The sequence below is a fragment of the Aythya marila genome, assembly GCF_965140915.1.
Source record: "Aythya marila genome assembly, chromosome: 5".
Classification (NCBI taxonomy): domain Eukaryota; kingdom Metazoa; phylum Chordata; class Aves; order Anseriformes; family Anatidae; genus Aythya; species Aythya marila.
The window spans coordinates 2764148-2785881 of NC_139046.1; the positions used below are offsets into that span (position 1 = coordinate 2764148).

Below are 21734 nucleotides of genomic sequence, written 5' to 3' on the forward strand. Positions count from 1 at the left end.
ATTCCTTCTGCAATATAGGCTGGAATGGACAATCTTAATAATGGGACAGGAACAGAATTAAATCAGTAAGTTGCTTTGCAGGGAGGATATGAAGATGAGAAATCAGAGCTTTCCTCCCTCCCTGCTCTTCGACCCTGCAGATTCCAGCTGTCTGCACAAAACTCACCACTCATGAGAAAGGCTTGCAATCTTTTAGTTCATCAGGGTCACACAAGCACAAAATCATGAATAAAGGAAGGAAAGAAGCCACTGTCATTACTGGACAGAGAAAGGCAAGGTCTAGAAAGCCACCCTGAACTTTTACTACGATGACAGTGAGAAAAGAAAAATGGGTTGAACTTAAAAAGACCCAAACACTAGCAATCTACATGACAAGGTCAGCCTTCCAGGGGGCTGGAGTGTCAGCTGATAGATTATGCAAGACTTTATCTGCAAAAAAGCCAAAGAAATTTACTGCGTGCTGCTCAGTTCCAAAGAAAGATGGGAAAGAGGCTCTTTTAGCTTAGCAATTATTTGAACTGAAATACCATCTTTCCCTACAGATGTGCATCGCTGTTACTAAACATTCGTATCACTCAACACAAATTCAGAGGTTGCCTTTAAAGGCAGAATCTGGTAGTTTGCAGCAAAAGGAAGCCACATACATGGTAAATTCAGTCCTAACTTGGGCACAGTTGTGCTCCCTTACATCAGGCCTGCTTTAGCCCAGAGGAAATCAGTTCGAGGGTATCTTTGCCTGAAACACTGCATCCCTTAACACTACGTAGCTGTTATTATAGATTGTGCTAAGCAGACACCCACAGCAGCAGTCGCACCACTAAATCTTCAGAAGCGGTCTCTCCTTTGCTTACTGGCAAAGACCTGACCTCCAGCACTGCGAAAACACTTGCCACAGGATGTCACAACTACAGATCCTGAACTCAGCCCTTGCAAGGTTTCTGATTTTGCTTCAGAATATTGGCTTTGGCAATGTTATTTCAGCACGGCAGACATACGTGTATGCTTTGCTTTCCATCTACAACTGGGAGCTACAATAAATTTAAAATAAACTACTGTTCATCATTAAAAGAGATTAAAATCCAGTCTCCAAGACAATGACCAACCAACAGTAGAAAGATGACTGAAAACTGGGTAAAAACTCCCTTGATTTCATAAATATTAAATATAAATTTGAGCTTAAGGTTGGATTTTCCACCTCAATTTATTTCTTTCAGACTATATTTTCACATTAAATCACAGAAATACAAGATGTTTTAAAACTCTGTACTTACCTGCTGCTTCCACCTTCTACAAAAGGATTCCAATGTGAAGCAAAGTCATTGCCAGCTGCCACCACCTGAGGACGCAGAGATGTTCATTTTTTTTTCCTAACAAACTGAATTCACAGCACGTGAAGAAGCCTGGGAGATTCCCAGAACGACCCATTAGCAATAAATAAAATTCCTAAGTGAGGTAATGTTTTAAAATATAGTTACAAAACAATTATCGAAAAGATATTTTCTTCTTAGATTCAGACTGAAAAGCAGCATCTGGAAATGGTATAATGCCAGTATCAAGTAACGTTAAATAACATGAAAGCAAAAACTTATGGTGAAAACTCAGTAAGGATTTTCCACTCGGGGCACTTCCAAGACACTCTTCCAGCAAGAGAACATAGTGCAGCCACCTCCAAACTCGTATGAAATACTGTCAGGAAAGGCTGGGGGCATTCCTGCCACTGTACCAAGGGGACCTCAACAGCAACAACATGTACAAGTCTCTGAAATCACATGCAAATAGGATGAACTTGTATCCACCTGGTGAACTCGAGTACAGCTTTAAAAAAAATAGGACTGGGATTTTTCTGGAACGCTGAGCACAGATTTCTCCAAATCAAAATTAATGGCAGCTGTTGGTATTCACAACACTTACTAAAAAATGGAGCCCTTTCAAACAGTCACATACTGACCCAAAAGAACGTTAATTAGCTGATCTGAAGTAAACTGCTGAGAACTGGAATAAACAGCAGCAGCTCACAGGGGGCAAAAAGTCTGCATGCAAGTTGGCTGGGTTCCAAGAAACAAGCAGCAAATAAGCTGATGATGGTAAGATCAGGGACTCAAATGCAGAACAGCCTCTCCACATTATCAAATTAATTGGCACTTGCTGTTTTTTTCATCTGAGCATGACTCCCTGCACAAAGCATAGAGGGCAATTCATTTTCTTAAAAATGTTTCAATTGTCCAGGGACCAAGAGTAGCCTTCTCATGACTCTGTACTTCAGACTTAAATTACTTAGAGTTGAACCACAAAACAATGAAGGTGCTGTGATTTTAGTCAAGGAAGGAAAAAACAAACTTGTCCTTACCATTTCATCCCGAGCTTCAGTTTCTTTCCGTAGAGGGGGCTCAAACTGGAGCTTATCAACTACAAAACATTACATGGTCAACTTTAATACACGCAACATTCTGCTAATGTCCTTTCGATGCTTACTACAGTGAAGCACATGTTGTAGCACAACAAAATAATGTACGCAACACTTAATTTGCCTATAAAATGACTACCACTATAAATATCATTATTGTCTAAATGCTTAAATTCACAAATTTGAAACCCACAAGAAACAGATGAAAAGTAAACAGCAAGTCATAATATGAAAACACACTAAAATGTAATTGTGTAACCGCATGTTATTTTTAAATTCACATGAAAGAAAAAAAGGGGCTTTTAAAAGTAAGCTTCCTAAAAGCAAGACGTACGTGACTCAGAGGAGCAGCTAGTCTTTATATTACAACAGGCATTTGTCCAAACCTGAAGAAAGGCAGTTTCTGCCCTCAAAATTTCAACTTAGATCCAACTGGGTAGAGCATTAGCATCGTTTTAAAAGTAAAGAAAAGGTTTTATGAAAAGAAAATGCCCTCAGTTGACAGACACCCTTGTGAGGACAGCTATTAAAATTACAAGTGCTCCAACAAGGTCAAGAAAAGGTTTAGCTTGTGAACTTGAAACAGTATAAAGACAAACACAAAATGCTACCTTTTTTAGTTTTCTTATCACAGAATGACAGCTAATGTATTCATGCAAAAAGATGCCCTCCTAATTATCAAGTCATTCTTAATTTTTTTTATGTACTTCCAATTAGTGTTTTTGATGTTTTAAGTAAGGCTTAAAGTCTGACAGATCACAGAACTGAAAGACTACACTGGTCATAAAAGGTTTCTGCCTGAACTTTACTATGCAGCAATGAGATGAAATGGAACAGCAGAATAACAGGCAAGTTTTAGTTTTGCTTTTGGAAAAATGGCACTAGCCTAGGCTGCCCAGAGGAGCTGTGGCTGCTCCATCCCTGGCAGTGCCCAAGGCCAGGCTGGATGGGGCTGGGGGCAGCCTGGACTGGCAGGAGGGGTCCCTACCCATGGCAGGGGCTGGGATTAGATGGGCTGTGAGGTCCCTTCCAGCCCAAACCATTCTATGATTCCATGAAAATATCATTGAAGATTCATGTCTGTGTATTGTTTCTTCAGGTTTCGTTTCTCAAATGTGCCAACAGCAGGAGAGAATTTCTAGAGTACACAACTGAAGAATGACTACAACATCCTGTCTTGGTAGAAACAAATCAACACCATCATACAGACAAATTATATTTGGAACTTACAGTTTATCTCTGATGCCGTTCTTTCTGCCCTAACATTCCTGTTCGTAGAACGAATTGTATGGCGAATAACAGAGTGAGGCTGCAAGAGTTGTAAACAGATTAAAAAAAAAAGGAAAGTTATGTGCCTTTCTGTTGGATCTCAATCAACAATCAAACCAACAGAGAGAAAGAAGAGCTGTTGCAGAGCCACATCATCTTTGTCCAAACCAAGACCCTGCACAGCCTGCACATGGGAACTTCATATACACTCCACAGCAAAAATGTGACAAGCTCTGACAAGATTTCCTGGTTCCTCCAGCACAGTAACTTACAGAAACTCTAAAAATGTTGGGGCAGTGCCCCTGTCAAGCTGAAGTCTTACATGATGAAAGCAAAGCAAGATATTTAAACGCTGGGTTTACCTGAAGGTAGAAAATAACAGATGTTCTCACCTCAAAATCATCATCATCAACTTCATTGTAGTGTGTGTGGTTGTCAGGATTATTAACTTTGTCCAACAGCTCAACTGCTAAAGATCTTGAAAGACCAGGCTGCCCTACAAAGCTATGCTAAAATCATAAAAAAAGAACAAGTTATAATATGCAGCTGATATGCAACTTCCAATAATAAACACCCAATATAGAACATCACTGAATTTTGCCTTGTTTGGGAGCTCGAGTATTTCTTTAATGACTCCATAGTGACTAGAGTTTCTATCTCCTCTGTAAGCATGGAAATGGCACACTTTTGACAGTTGGAAATTAAATTCTGAGTCAAACAATTACACATTAACTTCATTTTCCACAAAAGTAGTTTGGTCAAATTTAGTAAGACAGATACACGAACAAATGCTAGCTATATAGATCAGTTTTCTGTTTGTGTGACAGAAAGGGTCAACATCTGTGCAGCTATACCTAAGAGGCTGAGACATCCACTTGTGGAAAAGGCAGGCTGAAGAACATAAGGCAATTTTCTGTAATTTTCCCTACCAAAAATCATAAAAAACTTGACCCAGAATAAAGTCTTGCCACTTTTTCTAGTTAATCATTGTCTCATTCATTCAGATTTCACCACCCATATTGTGGGAGAGAAAGAAAATTGTTCCAGTTTGATTTTCCATTGATTTGTTGCTCACTTTGAAGCAAGAGATCATTTACTAATGTCACAAAACGTTCCAAGTCACTTACAGAAAGGAGTCTGTCTGCTGTTGGTCTCTTCTTTGGATTTTTTGTAAGTGCAATTTTGACAAAATTATGGAATGTCGATGACCTTAAAGGAAAATGAAGTTTTATATTTAATTTTTCAGTAAGATCATTTTGATTTTAACACAGAAACTAGACAGATTACAAAAGGATGCACTAAGTTAGAATGCTGTCTAAATACCTCAATGCATCTCAGGTTTGAATAATTATGTTACCAAGTTAACAAGATAGGAAAAACACATTTGACTAATGGAACTTGCATGAAAAACGTTTTGGTAGGATACAGAAAATAAACTAAGCACATATGTTGCTATTTAAACTTTTTCCAGATTCAACTGTTAAGAAATTAGGTAGCAAAAGTAAAAATTGTGAATTAGGTACCTAACAAACCCTCAAAATCCAAGCACACCTATAAATTTCACTGTTCTTAGCTACTCGTAGGAAAATATATACGGAGTTCTAGACAAAGACTCAACTTACTCTTTAAAATATTTTGTTGCTATTTCCAGAACAATTTAGGTGGTTATGTCATATAATCCTTTAAAATCTTAAGTACAATTTGGTGTTATGACTGGACCTACAATTTTTCAAGCATTTTTTCTCAGTTGCACTTGTGTTAGTGTAACTTCTGTGGCCAACATTAGTCCAAGTACACTTGATTTCAAATCATGTTAAAAAACACATTCCCTCTTCTATTTTTAACATCTACAAAAGGACATCGGAGAAGTAATGTACGTTGACTGGCTGCAGTTACAGCGAGCAGTTTCGATTCAGGAGACAAACATTTAGAAGTGTTTTCTCCCTTCTTCTAGCACACACCTGTCTACCCAAATACCTCAAGGTAAAAAGATTTTATAGCAAAATTGCAAGCAAAAAATCCATAATTGTTTTGATAACAAAACATGAAAATTAATATGAAAATAAAATGTTATTAAGTATGACACAAAATACTGCAGGTGCTAGGAAGGTATCACAAGTTGAAAGAATTATTGCTGAATGTAAATTGGCAGAGGCACATACTTCATGAAAGGATTAAACAATTACCTGTGCCATTAATAGTGGCAAATACCTTACAAATAGGAATTAAAGCGAAAGGATAAAAATAGTTTTTCTTCCTAGGACAAACAAGAGGACCCAAGGAGGGAGATTTTACATCCATCTGGACCACTGGTAGGGGGCAATTCACAAAGTTAAGACTGTCCTGTGCCATACTGCTGGTTTTCTGCCATGTCAGCAAATACCTGCTGCTGGACCTCAGTTCTCTCTCATTTGTTTTCATACTGCAACAAACAACTGGCTGTTTCTCAGTGAAACAACTTCTGGGTGAAATCACCTCTTCTCTGAGTTACTGAATTTAAAACTAGCCCACACTATTTTTCACAGCGTGTCATTATCTTCAATAATGACAAATCATTTTATCATATTATCTACAAAACATTGAACAAAGGAAAGGGTTTAACCTACCATTTTGCTTTTTCCTTTAGCTTTGGTGGTTGAAAGTTACTTTTTGACATTAAAAACAAAGCCCTAAAGGTAAAGGAAGAATAACGTAAAATAATGTCATCATATGGTTAAAAATAATATATATATATATAAATTATATATATATTCATTCCAATATCTAAACACTTTAAATTTATAATTCATGATCAGAATCATTCTGGTGAAACTGGATTATAGTCTATACTGTGTTAGAGGACAGATGCGATAAAGTCGTTCATTTTCTTATCCTTAAATAAAATCTTTTTAATGCCGTGCATAATCTTGTTAAACCTAAGGCTACGGGTTTCTTTAGCGATTTACTCTACCTGTTCTTAATCACATTGTTACTGACACTATGAATTTCTTTTGTTAAATTAAAAGATTTAAGTTTATTAATTCAATTCTAAATTCAAGTCTTTAGCTTCAGACCAGTATCTTAAAAACAGACACAGCTCATGCAGAAAGCAACTGATGAAGGAATACTAGTATGGGTTTTTAACTCTGAGCTATGAAGAGGGTTGAAGCGTATCGTAACAGCCCCTGCTAGGACTGAAGAGGATCTGGAAGGAAAGCAAGCTCCGCTGCCAGCAGACCTCATGGGGTGCAGATCGAACATGGGTGGCTGGAGTTCCGCGAGCTCAATGGCTGTTATGCCGACCGCCCAGATGTCGCAGAGCTGGTTGTATCCACCATTCTTCTCCACTGCCGCAACTTCTGGGGCCATCCTTTAAAAGCAAAGGCATCAGTCAGTCAGCACATACAGAAAACAAGAGCCAAATCTGAATCACTGCCTGCACGCAGGAGTCACGCAGTACTTTATGTAATACTAGTGCAGAAAACCCCACAAAGAGCACGAGTAAGGCAGAAGCCTGCTGTCGCCTCCCCAGCATCAGAGGACAAAAGAAACACAGAGGTTTGTGTGTTCTGCCTAAGGTTGTGAACTTGCCAGCAAAGCTAGGAATAGAACCAGAGTCTCATGATTCCTGGAGAAATGCTTTAATGACCAGATAATCTTCCTGCCCTGAGTCCTCACGCTGCACCAGGATAAGGAGGGCAGCAAACAATTAGAAGGCATTGTCTGAATGAAGCTGGACGAACACGTTCAGTCTATACTAAGAATATCGCCCTGGAGAAAGGCATCCTAACTGCATCACAGTAATGCCAGAATTCAAAAGCAGCTGCATTTGCATATTCATCCCGCTCAAGATTTACGCTGATAAGTTAGCATATTAAAAGCTGTCTTGCACAGAAATTAGGTACTAGAGATGATTAAAAGATCAAAATCTTTTTCTTTGCAATTTCTTCTGCACAGCAGAAATCTGAAAGACATCATTTAGTTTATTCACTAGAAGAACAAGAAGCTGGTGAGAAACTAAATGACCACTGCATAGCTGGAAAAAAGGGGAGAATGTTTTGCAATAATAAGGTTGAGAGAAATCTGAGGCCTCAAACACCAGGTAGGTTATGTTACAGCAACAGACCAGCTACAACCAGTGGTTCCCAGACTTCTACTCTTTGGCATTTTACTTGGAAGAAAGGGAATGTATGCATTTGCTATATATATTTTAAAATACATGCATATACTTCTATATTTATATACACATACTTGAGTATGTGTATTTTAGAATTCCTGGCATGATTTCTAAATACAGACTTAGCTTTGCATGCAATCACAGAAATGGAAGTAGTTTATTACCAGTAAGGGGTACCAATAAATGATTTCCTCTTTGCAATGGTGGCTGTTATTTTTGCTGCTACGCCGAAGTCAGCTGGAAAGTGAAATGATCATATTTAGAAATGTAGATTTTAACACTCCAATTCTACTCTAGGAAGTATCGTATTATGAAAAGACACTAATGCAAATCAATGCAAATTAAGAATTCATTAAGCTTCAACAGTCAAAGATTAATAATGAGATCAGCTAATTTCTACACTGACATGATCTCAAATTAAGAAGATTAGTTTCTATGTACAGCTCACTCATGATCCTCTTCCTCTCCTAGCTATTTTTCCATCTCACAAAACGGCAACCAAGCAACCTCACAAAATTTAGTGGGTATTCAGTTTAATATTCTAGAGGAAAAATAGCATCATGCTTTGGAAGCAGCACTATTTCTGTGTTACTTACAAAGGAACTGTGGGGGGCCATCTGTTCTTACTTCTGGAGATTCTGTCTAGGGGACAATTATCCCTTACTCTGAGAGCTGCAGATAATCAGGTGGTCTTGCAGAGCCAAATATCATTTAAGTCCTGTTTTGTTTTTATTGTATTTGTAGTATGACAGCTGGAGGTTAATTGTGGACAAATCTAACTAGCTTAGCAGGCAAAAGGAAGGTATCAGTGTGTGGCCAAAGTTTAACGGAGTTAGTGGAAGCTCCTATCAGTTTCAAGGTTTTATTTTATTTTATTTTTCCTTATTCTTTAAAAAAAGCTTTACTTTCCTAGCATAGCACTCTTGTGCCACCGCAGGGGAGTAAGCATGTGGAACCGCACAGCTTTTCTGAGGAGTAGCAATGCAGCTAATCGCAGCTACCCCAGTTTCAACACCAGACACATGATGATGAATATCTCATGCTGTCTCCCAGGATGTCTGCGTGTGCACGTAGGCTGCTCTAAAGAGAGGCAGCAGACAGGCGGACGGGGTTTTAGAAGGCAGTGTGCTCAGATGAAAGATTCAGCCTGCCTGAGCTCCCCTAAACATGAAACATCACTGGAGGAAGCCAGCAGTACAGATCCCTTCTGAGTGTTCATCTGTGGGCCACACAGTGCTTGCAAAGGAGGAGAGTTTCCTCATCTCCACCTGCGTGGACATGCCCAACATCACACGCCGGAGGCGCAGCCAGCAATGGACCCTGTGTTGCCACAGGCTGCCTGGCTCAGGAGAAGCTATCTCACTACAGAGCTGTCATTGTGGCTAGGAACAAACACATCGATATTCAGGTAGCCCCAGCCTGACAAATTCCAGGGATACCTACGAGGCTTCAAGGTCTGTTGGTTGAAAAAAAACAATTATCTGCAACTTCTTGACAGAGTGCAAAAGTTCTCGTCTCATACATATGTACACCCATAGATACACACTTTCTGTTGTCAACTACTGCCCTAATAGTGCAAGAAAGAACATTCCACAGTGCAATACCAAAGGTTCATGGCACAGAGAACTAATACAATTGGCTGCGTTAATACAGGAGATTTGCTGTATTATGCTTTATCATTTATTGCAAGCTCAATCTTGGCTGAACACGTGCTGCTCAACACAAAGACAAGGCCTTATAAAAGCTGAGTATTCTCATCAGGAGGTAGGGTCTCTACATTACAGTTATTTTTTTGTGTTTCTGCCTGGTAGGAGTGATAAAAGACAACTTGCTAAATCAATGGTCAATAATACAAAAACCCTCCTATTTGCTTTCTGTCTTACTAATAAATTCAAGCAACTTACCTAATTTGACATCTCCATGGTCTGTTAGTAGAATATTTGCACCCTAAAACATAATAAATATAAAATTAAAATACTTTATCAGAAATATTTTTTCTGCACTAGAAAGTTTAAGGTAAGTTTCTTAAAGTTCCAAGTTACCTTTATATCTCTATGCATTTTTCCCTTCATATGCAAATAAGCAAGACCCTGGAAATAAAAGAGACAACACTTCATCATTTCTGACACAACACTTCATCATTTCTGTCGTTTGTTAACACAGTGCAAAGCCTGTCTTATTTAACAAATAGGAATTACTCGATGTACCTTATTTGAAAAGACAAAAATTTGAGATTTGCAGCTAAGAGGTATGCTGGATTCTGTTCCTCATCTCTCCCAGCCCTACCCAACACATGTGAAGACCTGTTTAAACCACTCATGGTCTAGCATCTTACATATGGATATGTGTATTTTCAAAACAAGCCTCAAGATAAATCACCATTTTCCTTTACTAAAATTAGCTATATTTTTGAAGTCCTGAAGGTTTCAACAAACAGGTGTTCAGTTTTTGAGCTGCCCATCCAGCAATACCAGTTCCTGCAGCAACAGGAGATCAGGAACAGAGCTCCCTAGCAGATTTGTCCATAGGTTTACACCCCTGCCTCTGGCAGTGACAAGTTCAGCCACCGCTTCAGGGAAAGGTGTGCATCTTTGTGATTCTCTTATGCAATTATTATTCATAGATGCAGCAGGGAATGCAAAGTTCCTTTAAGAAACATGCTGCCTGCGTCACCTTATCTTATATTTCTACAATTATTAGCAATCAGAAGATGAAAGAGTTTTAGTTATTTGGTTGTAATATTTTTCCTCTACAAATGGTTAAAATTTAATGTCACAGATCAAGCACGCAGTTTAAAATGTGCCTTTTTTTTTTTTTTTTAAATACCCAGGTACTTACTCTTGCTTGCTAGGTATTAGCTGCTTTCTGCAATGAGATTCAGAACTTTGTCCTAACCCTAATCACTTTCTGCACGGAATCACTGTATCAGAACAATGCATGAAAATAGCCTAGACAGCACTGTGGTCACAACCTGCAAAGCCCTGTCTTCCACAGTTTCACTGAAACCAACAAGATCACCAAAGAGTTGATCCAAACAGGACTGAGTTTTAGTATTTGGCCCTGTAATGGTTTCCACAGAGACATCTACTCCTGCATAAGCTCCTTTGCAAATTACATTGCAAATGAATCACAGAATGGTTTGGGTTGGAAGGGGCCTTAAAGGTCATCTAGTTCTAATCCCCCTGCCATAGGCAGGGACACCCCCCATTAAGTCAGGTTGCTCAAAGACCCAACTAACCTGGCCTTGAGAAGCACTGCTCTGACAATGATTCTAAGCAAATATTTGCACTACATTACTGTATTTTTTTTTGCTAGTTTTTATGTATACAATATAGAAACTAACAAATTAACTCTGGTCAATTGGTCTCAAGTGAATTCCCAATGCTTGCAATTGGAAGTGATGGTACCGCATCATTTTCTGGAACGACTCACCTTCCAGATTTACTTTCTGTACACAGACTATCACACAAGACTTTATCACACACCTGCAGAAGTACAGTACCTGTAAAGTTTCTCTGCACACGTATGCAATTTGTAACTCTGACAGAGGTCCTGTTACTGAAAACAAAGATTAAAAAGTGTGTAAGTCGACAGCCTGTAACATATAAATATTGTGAAGCAGCCAAAAAAAATTTATTGCCATGAAAGTTAAAGACCTTTTTTTACAAGGACTGTATTTTACATTCAGCTGAAAAGAGGGTTTTGTTTGTTTGTTTTACAGAAAGCCTTTCTGTAAAAAAACAAAAACAGCACAGCAACAGAAGACAATACCCACAGCGAGAAGAAAACTTGTTTGACAGAAATCTAATTATCATTTTAAAAGTGACTTCGCAGTAATAAAATATCCTGTGCTCTGGGAAACGTAGAAAGCAATAAAAATGACTTCTGCTAATTTTCTAATATTAGCAACAGCAATGTTTTATGCTAGGGGGCCATGGGACTTGGAATTGTTTTAAAGGTGTCTGAAAAATAAGTTAGAAAGCTTTTGTACTCAAAACCCCCACGTTTTAATTTAAAGGCAAAGCAAGTTTCTGGACTGCTTTTTTAACAACTCCAGTAAATCCTTCTACAGGGTCAACAACTCTAGGTTAGACCTGACAGGTGAAAATAATAATAGAAGAGTGGTACAGTATTGTACAAGAGGAGAGATAAAGAGTCTTTTTTTTATTATTCTTTAAAGAACAAATTTAGAGATTTCTCAGTAAAACCTGCTTCTTCATAGCATGCAGAGTCTCCACATCTAAACAGAATGTCTTCTAGCTGTGAACTATTTAGAGGTCTTTTTTTTCCAGTACCTTCAGAGAAAGGAGATAAACTACTACTGCGTACTGACATTCAAGACACTGGGCTGACAGAAGGCAACTAAAGACATAGACGAGCTCACAATGTACAACAACTGTAGTTACCAAAGAGCTCTCCACTGGGATAAATCAAGCTCTTGTTACCTAAGTATCACAGAGAGAAACGAACAGTGTGATGATTAAAAGATAAAGCATGTTCTGGCCTAGAATGGCAGGATATTAGCACAAAGTGACTGTTTCCATGCTGAGAATTGCTCTCGACAAAATCTGTTGACTGTAGCTAAAAAACACTGTTCATTTCTTAAGAAAAAACACATGTAGTGCTGGCTAGTACCAACCATTCCCTGTTAGTTTCCTCTCAAATTCTCCTCTTTGCATAAACCTTTCAAAGGGTACAAATGTAAGTAAGTAATTTTCAAAGTACCATGGTAAATATCTTGGAGGGATCCCCCACCGCAGTACTCCATGCATATCCACAGCTTTTCACGGCTACCAAAAAAAAAGTTAAAACACAGACATCAGAAGCTGATTGATCTGTATGCAGAACACAATTAATAATGATTATTTAAATTATTTTCTATTGGTCTTGATCGCTCTTTGTTAAAGACATACACTAATACGTGACTAGCAGTTACATGCTTTGCATGTTATTAAAAATCTCAATATAAATTCTCACCTATCAAAATGAAAATTTTATGCCAAAATCACTGAGAAGCTTTTAACTGTTATCAGACCTAAAAGATGTTGCTTTAACCCTGACCTCTTAACTGCAAGGAATAATGTGATTAAGGAACACTTGAGGTTTACCTTCTAGCAGCAAGAGTACATTAGATAAGCATGCTACACTCAGTTTCAATCTGAAATTGAAATTACCTAATTGTATCTAAAAAAATTCCTCACAACCTCCAAAAGGAGTGTTGGGGATTTAGAAATCCAGCTATTTTCCAGCTGAAGTCCACTTGGGCTGTACAAATTACTTAAAAAAATGCAGTCCTCCATGAAATCCAAAGACGAAGCCGTGTAGAAAAAGACCAAATTGGCAAAGTGGTGATATATATTCCCACAGAGCCAATTGATAAATGGCATTGTTCCACAGAAATGGAAAATATTCCCCAACTTTCTGTATAACATTTAACGTGTGCACTTGAAGACGTGGCCAGCTGGCATCACCTTGCTCTCAGTACGTCGCATCTGTCGCACCAGAGCTATGAAAAATGTTATTACCAGCAGCCCAGATTTAGTGTGTTTTGCTCTTACAACTCACTGGCTATCCTTGCACAGCACACAATACTGCCATTAAATAAAATACCTAAAAGCAATTCTACTCTAGATAAACAGTGAGCTTGCTTTATATTAGAAGTGATAAATGTTTAAAATCTGCCCAGCAAGAGAGCAGGATTGGATATGTTGCAAGAGTCTCTAAGGGAAAAGTTTCTTTCTGTTCCTAGTGATAAAAATATTCCAGCCTTTTGGCCAGCAGAGAAAACAAAGTATTAGTCACTTTTTTTTTTTTTTTTACTTTTTTTTTTTTTTTTTTTTTTTTTTTAAGCCAGATGGGAACTGAAGGGAATTCAGCATAGAGAAGACAATGAGAACAATGAGAGAGGATATAAGTAATAATCCAGACTGAGATTGTCTCAGGAAAGAACCAGATGAAATGTAGGTAATACAGTGGGGTTTACCTGAGATAGCTCCCAAAATAGGCGACTATGTTGCAGTGTTTGCATTCTTTAACCATATATATTTCTTGCTGTATCAATGAAAAGTCATCTCCTGAAAAACAGGAAACAATCACGGTTACATCACACAAAGCTGAACTTTGAAAGAGACCTCAAAGCGTGTACGACGCTCGTAAAAACAAGCCAAGGGCTTGGATAACTGCAGCAGCCCCTTCATGGCTCCCAGGCCCACCCAGCTCCACCAGACACGGTGTCTGCAGCACGAGGGTCCCGAACACAGACTGAAATATTGCAGCAATGTAACTCCAGAGTCCCCCAGCTGAAACCGAGAGAAAACAGGCACCGTAGGCTTGCCATTAAAAATCTTTCATTTCAAAATGCCTCTGAGGCAGCATACGGCCTGCACGCCCACTCGGCCACCGCTGACTCAGAAGAGAAGCACAGAGCCCGCACCACCGGCTGCCTCGTCGTGAGAGCAGTTTTTGATTAGGACAGCTACATAAGCACATTTACACATTCTACACAGCCTTTGCAAAAAGAGCCCTGTGCTTAAAAACACATTAGGGACAGCACAATAGCCTAGCATGTTCCTAACACGTTAATTTAAAAGGGTAAAAGCTTGAAAGCTATCCTAAACTCAAAAAGATGTAATTGTATAGCTGCAATGAAGGCAGGAAAAATACGGAGCCCTAGGAAAAACACTGGTGTATGTTTATTTAATCCCACAGGCAGAATTTCCACACAGGATCCCGAGCTCAGAGGTGGCAACTCCTCAGGCCCATGCCTCAGGGAAGGCCGAGGGCCGTGTCTGTGGCCTGGCCCCAGAGGCTCTCCCTCCCTGTGAGCAGCACTTCCCTGCCATCCCATAATGTAATGCCATAATGCCGGCACAGGCTGACAGCCTGGCAGCCTGCCTCTGGGGAACAACACCTCAGGAACTGGCCGACCGGGCCCTCACAGGCATCTGCCCGCCTTGTGGTCATGCACACGGGTGTTATTACCTTTGTTCTTCCTTTGGCATGAACAAGGTGCTTGTAGCAGCTTGCAGGACACGAAAGACTGCAATTTAGATAAAGGTCTTGGGTTTTAGAGAAAGTGCTGCTTCCGAAAATGTGGCAACTATCATGTCCTCTCACGACAAAAAAAAGAGCTTTGTATATTTATTTTCATTTCAAGTTTTATTAGTGAAATCTATCTGCTAATATCAAGCCAGGGATGTGGAAGCAGAAGTACAGCCCTATACCGCTGCCCTTAATTTATGTGATTTTGACAAGTCCAAGAGGTCTCAAGTACTGCTATAAATTCTGTTTGGATCCCCGGTGTGTTTATTCAAGAAGTAACAGCGCGGCTAATAGTCTTAATAAGCTCTTTAAAAATCAATGTTTTTATGGGCTGTGCTTCAAGCAACTTCACCGAGCAATGGAGTCACCAAGGAGACCACACCAGAGGGTTTTTAGGCCGGACTTTCCACCCGTGCTGGACAGACCCACAGCCAGCCAGGACTGACGGCCTGCCCCATAGCACTGGAGATCACAGTGCAAATTGTGGCTCTCTACTTACAGACATTCACATTGTGCATAAACGTTTACAGATAGAGAGAAAGAAGTGCCCATTCACTACAATTATTTTCAAGTGATCGCAACCTTTGGGATTTTTACGTAAGAAAATAGCCACAAAACACAAAGGTAGAGAGGGAGGAACACATTTGTACAAACAGAGCCCTGGCTAACTTCAGTAAATCCTCAAGGGCTTCTTGAAGTTGAGTTGTGTGGAGAAAGACTTCACCGGGGAAGGAAAATATTAGTAGAGGAGTTTAAGACAGACTCTTGACATTTGAAATACGAGCAGTTATTTTTTGGGAATAATGAAAAAAGGAAAAGGCAACACAAACTAGGCAATCAAATTTAGCACAGGCTTCACACTGTGCTTTATGGGTTACCTTTCAACTATAGCTTTTCTTGAACTCAAGCACCCTGCCTATTAACAACTGCTATGAACAAAGGGTTGAGTTTGTTCCAGGCAGACTAATCCCTTCTATTTCTGTGATGAATTTCCACAAGGAAACTGGTAAATACTCACAGGTAACTCACTGGAGCATTTTAAAATTAAAGAAGTTTTTCAAGAAAGTCAAATCTGAGCAAGTGTGAAAGCAAAAAAACTCCCACCCCACACCAAAGAAGGAACCACCTAATACTGCCAGCTGTCCATGAGTTCACAGAATTGAATCCCTAATCTTCAAAGCAAAGGATCTTTGGTATGTAAGAAGCAGCATTTCAGAATATCTAAACACTGCCTCATGAACTTCATGATCAAGAAGCATTCCTGAAACAGCAAAAAACCTGTAGGTAGCATCTTGACTTGCCCTTTGATAGCACTGTCTAGTGTGGAGCAACAAGAACTGTAACTAATAGGGGAGAAAATGAAGGAAATATGGTGATTTTGTACTAGAAAGACTGATGGTAGATGAGATAACAACCTTCATGCCCATAAAAGACATCTGTGGAAAAATAAAAACAACAGGAATAATCTATTCTGTTGTTCTAAGATAGGACAATTAGAAAGGGGCTTAAATTGCCTTAACCTTCAACCCTTGTACATATGAAAAGCTTCTCCCACCAAAGTGGCGATGAAACACTGAACTCAATGCATGGAAAGCTGTGAAATTTCAGTGGAAATTTCCACCAGTGGAAAAAGAAGGAAAAAAAAAAGACAAAAACACAGAACAAGTACCCATCAGGAGTGACTTAGGCTGATCCTACCTCTCAGAAGAGCAACAGAGAGAAGGTGACCTTGTTGCAATTAATAAATGGAGAACCTATGCAAGAAATGGGGTAACCTACAGAAATGGGAATAAAATAAGGATTTTGGAAAAAGGGCCATAGGCTGAACGTGGGCACAGGGCTGACAGAACAGCAACAAACAGACGGAAGAAAGAAGAGACGCATCCATGAGAAAAGTCTGGCAAAATACGTAGAAAAAGGTTCTGAAAGATCAGACTCAAAGATAGGAGAGAAGATGTATAGTGCTTCAAAGATGACAAAAATGAATTCAAAACAATGGAATTCAGAGTTTCCAGGCAGCTGGAGTATTAATCTTGGCAAGAGATGCTGGAATTGGGCAAAAATTAAATATCCTTGGATAGCATGAAAATAAAAAAGACAGTAAGACGAATTTGTAGAAAATACTTAATCAAGAGGGAGACAGCAAGATAAGAACAGTTAGATCAAAGGTGACAATATATCCATACAAAGAGATTTTCATCTGGTTTAGTCATCAGAGATCGCTTGATGCTAAATAACATGGAATTGGAAAAATGTACTTTTTGTCTACTCACATGTTTGCAATTATGGGCTATGTGGCATGCTGAGCAAAAACGTAGTTTAGGGAGCTGCTGTAAATCACCCCAGCAGCGTGGTGACTCACTGCAGCGCGCTACTATTATGTAATTTTACCTCTCTAATGAGACATGCAGGACACAATGGAGGGTTACAATGGAATATTCTCCCCCGATCAGGGTCTGTGGTCGAGGCCGCTCGGCTCGGCACAATGAGCCGCTTGTCTGCCAGCACAGCTGGTGGGGAGGACGACTACTGCAACTTGCAGCCCCATCCTCTCGCGTTGCAAGCAGATCAATTTCAGAAGCTTAACAAAGTAAAGATTAGTAAATTTGTGATAAATCTGTATTTAAGCAAGAGATCACTGACAGAACTCACTGACAGTCGTGAATTACTCTGTTTGCAGACACTTCTCACCTGGTACAGGATGTCCTGCCAAGTTCCCTTAAATGTGCAGCCTGGGTTTACATGCCCCACTCTGCAGCACGGGAAGGACCTGATGGCTCTACTGCCTTTCATGCAGCACTGTTAGGTCCTCTGAGCACGCCTGACCTTGGTGGTTTGCAAGCAAGTTTGTTCCTGATCTTATTTTCATGGGCTCCACTGACTGTTTTGCGTGGGCCCATCCTGCAAAAAAGACCCAGGGCCACCCCTCACATCGCCTCCTGGGTCAGCTGAGATCCACTTTATTGTCCAGGAGGCTCCTCAGGAGAGAATTTCAGAGCTATTGTTGTAAATTGGTTTCTTCAGCATTACTTCAGAGCTGCAGCACAGGGCTGATACCAAGAGGGAACAGAGGGAGGGACAGGCAGGCAGCGCCCAGGCCTTGCATGCAACTGGGAGGAGAGAACTGACGGCATTTGGAGATGCTGATGGTGTCACGAAGGGTGGGACAGCAGTGATTATGGAGAGACAGAGCAGAACTCCATGGTACCAGCGTGCTGGGCAGTACTGTATGCTCCTGGCCTCCCAAATGTGCTTGACAGGCACGCCAGGCTGCCTGGCAGGAGACACGATGGGTGCTCACAAGCTGGCTCCAGCAGCCTCCCCTGGAGGCTTCACTGTACATACCTGGGACTTCCATCACAATATTTAAATTAGACAAAGTGGGATGCCATTAGTAACAAGACCAGGTGAACACCACTGTTAGCAGAAGCAGCTGCAGCTAGGACCATGTCTCAATTTTTATTTTTTTTATTTTTTATTTTTTTTTATTTCAACAACCTGGGTGCCAGAACCAGGCCAGAAAGCACCACGGGAATCACTACTTCGAAGAAACCATTCGTCCCAATAGACAAACCTCACAGCCAAGCTGCCATCGGGCACTACTTACAGGTCGTTAGCTCCTCTGTGCTGATTTCCACATATCCCTGTGCCACCCAGCTCTCAGTCACTCCAAGCCACTTCTCTGAACTTAGTAAGGGTTCAATCTCCACTGACGAAAGAGGTGGCATCCCCAATATACAGGTTTTTCTTAACACTGAAATTTGTTGCCAGTCTTTTCCCTCCAGCCTAATTAAGTTTAGCTCCTGAGACATTTTCCATTTCCCATTTCTATAGCCTGACACACAACATGACTGAACTCCAGCCCCAAAATATTTTGGGGGAGGTGGAGAGACGCAAGGCATTAGTGTAGCATCCCATCCTATAGCTCTGACACACACAGAAGTCCTGCTTTCTTCCCTGCCTTGCAGACCTGCATTCCTCTTTACCAACCATTTTGAAAACTGTGAACAATCCTTTTAAAGTTTCGTGTCTTTAAGAAGAATAATTCAGATTGCACTCAAGCATCCGAGCTGTTTTAGCCATACGTCTTTTCTCGGGATTCAAGGAAACCTGCAGTCTGACTGAAAGAATTTAGATTCCCAAACCCTGAAGCTGAGAAACTTGATTCCAAGTAGGATACAACTATTTGGAAACAATGATGTTTCCACCAGCAGATTTCATTGCCAGGCATCTCAGCTCCTGACTGCTGAGGGCTGATGGTACTGATTAGCTCTCGATTGATGCAAAATATAACTGATGGCAAAGCGCTGCCACAGCAGCACGAGCTTGGCAGCACGCAGCACATGAATGTTCAGTGACTGCTCCAACGCCAGAACCAATTTCCCTGCTTATATTCTCTTTTCCCCTGCGTGGTCCTAGTTACAAGCAGCCATGTCAACAGATAACCTGTGCTCCTATGTCGAATGTTTTCATCTCCCTCCCTCTCTCCTTGTCTTCTGTACTTACTACCTGGGACCAGGAGCTCACCCACTCTGGATACAGACATTTCTGCAGGAAGAACAGCAGGTTATAAATGCATTAGAAGCAGGCAAAGCAAAATCGGACCACTCTCCAAGAAGTTAAATATCATTAAAATGCTGGGCACTCTGCATTAAGAGACCACGCTGTCTGTGTTTTGCTTTGGGTACGCTCCAGGAGCGGGCTGAGCAGCTGTGCGGGGCGGCAGCAGTACCACTCGGCACATGGCACAGCACAAGGCAGCGACGTCCAGCCTTTAGCAGCTCCAGAGCATTTGGAAACGCAGGCGTTGGGCTCAGACAGATGCAGTGGTGGTGGAATGAGCCGTGCTTCGACTTCTTCAGAGCATGAGGCTGCACTGCTGCAGCACCCCTCTTAGTCCTGCAAGGCCCTGGTGTGTCCCACAGCTCCCCTGTGGTTGTGGTCCAGAGGGGACAGACCCTGACCTGACTCAGCCCGAAGGCTGTGCTCGTACGTGGAACATAAAGCTCCACATCTGAACCACGAGATACCAAAGGTAATGAACCAAATCCAGCTGTGAATGTCCCGAGCACAAAGCTACACGGAGCTGGCTGACTATTTTCCCTTGTACAGACACCCTTCAACAGCTCCACGCATGGATTAAGATCCAACTAGAAACACGTAACCGGCTACTTCTGGCTCCTACAAAGATCTCACACAGAAAACACTCACTGAACCCAACGAAAACCACAAACGAGATCCTTCTGTAATCTTGCCCTACAGCTCACCACCAGCCCTTAAAGCATCAAAGGCTTCCGAGGTCACTATTTATCATTCTGACAGTATTTACACGAGGCGTCTCGTAATTTTAAAATATTTCGGTTCTTACATTTTCCCAGGGAGAAAATTCGGTGGAGTAAAGCTACCCTGGCAAATAGTTATCTCTTTGTATTGACTGCCTTCTCGATTCATCTGCTAAACCCATAGAAGGAAGTGGCTTTAGTGTTTCGGATGGTTTTGGCTTCCACGCTGCTGAGTACAGTTGGATTAGTTTCTGAAATAGAATTGGCTCCCAAATTATTTGAAGCATTTGTACTCGGCGAATGCTGGGAAATGTCATTAGCGTGCCATAATACTTTTGCCTAATGCTCTCCAAAGGCTATGCCAAAAAAGTGAAAAACACTGTCTATTTCGATCCTAACAGCACAGCTTAAGGAACTGTGGTAGCAGAGCTCGCACACTGCCCAAAAATTCAAGTAAGCTGACGACAGTAACCTTCTATGTAGGGAGCTTATGTCTTTTGTCCAGAGAGCAGACAAAGGAAGGCAACAGCAGATGAAATTAAAGCGGTCATACTGGGGTCTCGGTCGTGAGTTTGAGTCTCCCAACTCATTTAATCCCTCTTCTGCCACAGGTAGTAACAGGATCAAGCCACAGCTCACCCACACTCGCCGTTTCAGCAGTTTTGCTGGGTCTCCCAAAGCGCTGCCATCGTACTGCGTGATGTTTCCTGCAGCTTGAATTCAACACATTGCTCACCTCCTTGCTTCACAGGCTTTTGTCTTCTGCTCCCAGTCACCCGTCGATGTATTACACTAGCATTGGGTTTGGAGATTTATTTTTCCATCTCCAAATTAACTCCCCATCTGTGAGGCAGCCTTCCACTCCCCTCCCAAAGATGCTGTACCTAACTCGAAGAGAGCCACAGGCCTGTTTCCCTGGTGACTAATTTATGGAATTTATCACGAATCTTTTGCTCATTGTGCCCTGCAGTCTGGCAGGAGCTCGTACTGGCTGCCCCCCTGGGGGGAGCACCCAGCTGGCTGCACCAACTTCTAACACTCACCTGATCTGCAGGCACAGCCCAAAAATCCTTAAAATTAGTTTGAATGTTGAAGACAAACTCTCACAAGGTGCAGCTGGTTTTTATTTATTTTTTTATTTATTATTATTGTTTTTAATCTGGGAGACTTTGAACAGCTGTGTCTTCCTGTCCAGCGAAGACAGTAAGCTGCTACCATCGAGCTACCCCACAGAGGCAGCAGACATCCTAGAGCACCAAACGTAAATAAATAAATGCTGTGAACCCTCCTTAAAAACAAAACAAAAACCCGACAAGATCTCTGCCAAGAGACTGTGGGTGTACATGCTGCGGATGGAGATCAGGCTGGTAAGGTTTTAAAAGACATTAAAAAAAAAAAAAAAAAGACAGCTACCCCAGAAGAAATCACTTCTCTGTGGTAAGTCAGACTAAAAACAGAGTAAGAACTATAAAGATGGGGTCATCAATGCTAATTTTAATGGGGTTCTCAGTAGGGATGACTTGGGGCCAGAGCCTTGCACTTTTCATTGTCATGTTTAAGCAGCAACAAGCAGAGACTGGGA

The 21734-nt window shown here is 40.9% G+C and overlaps 1 protein-coding gene across 4 annotated transcripts in view; it reads right to left on the bottom strand.

The window, feature by feature from the left end:
• MAP4K5 (mitogen-activated protein kinase kinase kinase kinase 5) overlaps positions 1-21734 on the bottom strand; it is a 66087-nt gene that overhangs the window by 19554 nt on the left and 24799 nt on the right. For all 4 annotated transcript variants that reach the window (XM_082762274.1, XM_082762275.1, XM_082762273.1 and 1 more), the window contains exons 3-15: positions 13813-13903; positions 12555-12619; positions 11332-11387; positions 9872-9919; positions 9734-9776; positions 7994-8066; positions 6891-7022; positions 6280-6342; positions 4801-4882; positions 4066-4182; positions 3635-3713; positions 2348-2406; positions 1272-1336 (exon numbers count right to left, since the gene is read on the bottom strand). In XM_082762274.1, the coding sequence (XP_082618400.1) occupies positions 1272-1336; positions 2348-2406; positions 3635-3713; positions 4066-4182; positions 4801-4882; positions 6280-6342; positions 6891-7022; positions 7994-8066; positions 9734-9776; positions 9872-9919; positions 11332-11387; positions 12555-12619; positions 13813-13903 (973 nt within the window). The remainder of the gene's footprint in view (positions 1-1271; positions 1337-2347; positions 2407-3634; positions 3714-4065; positions 4183-4800; positions 4883-6279; positions 6343-6890; positions 7023-7993; positions 8067-9733; positions 9777-9871; positions 9920-11331; positions 11388-12554; positions 12620-13812; positions 13904-21734) is intronic.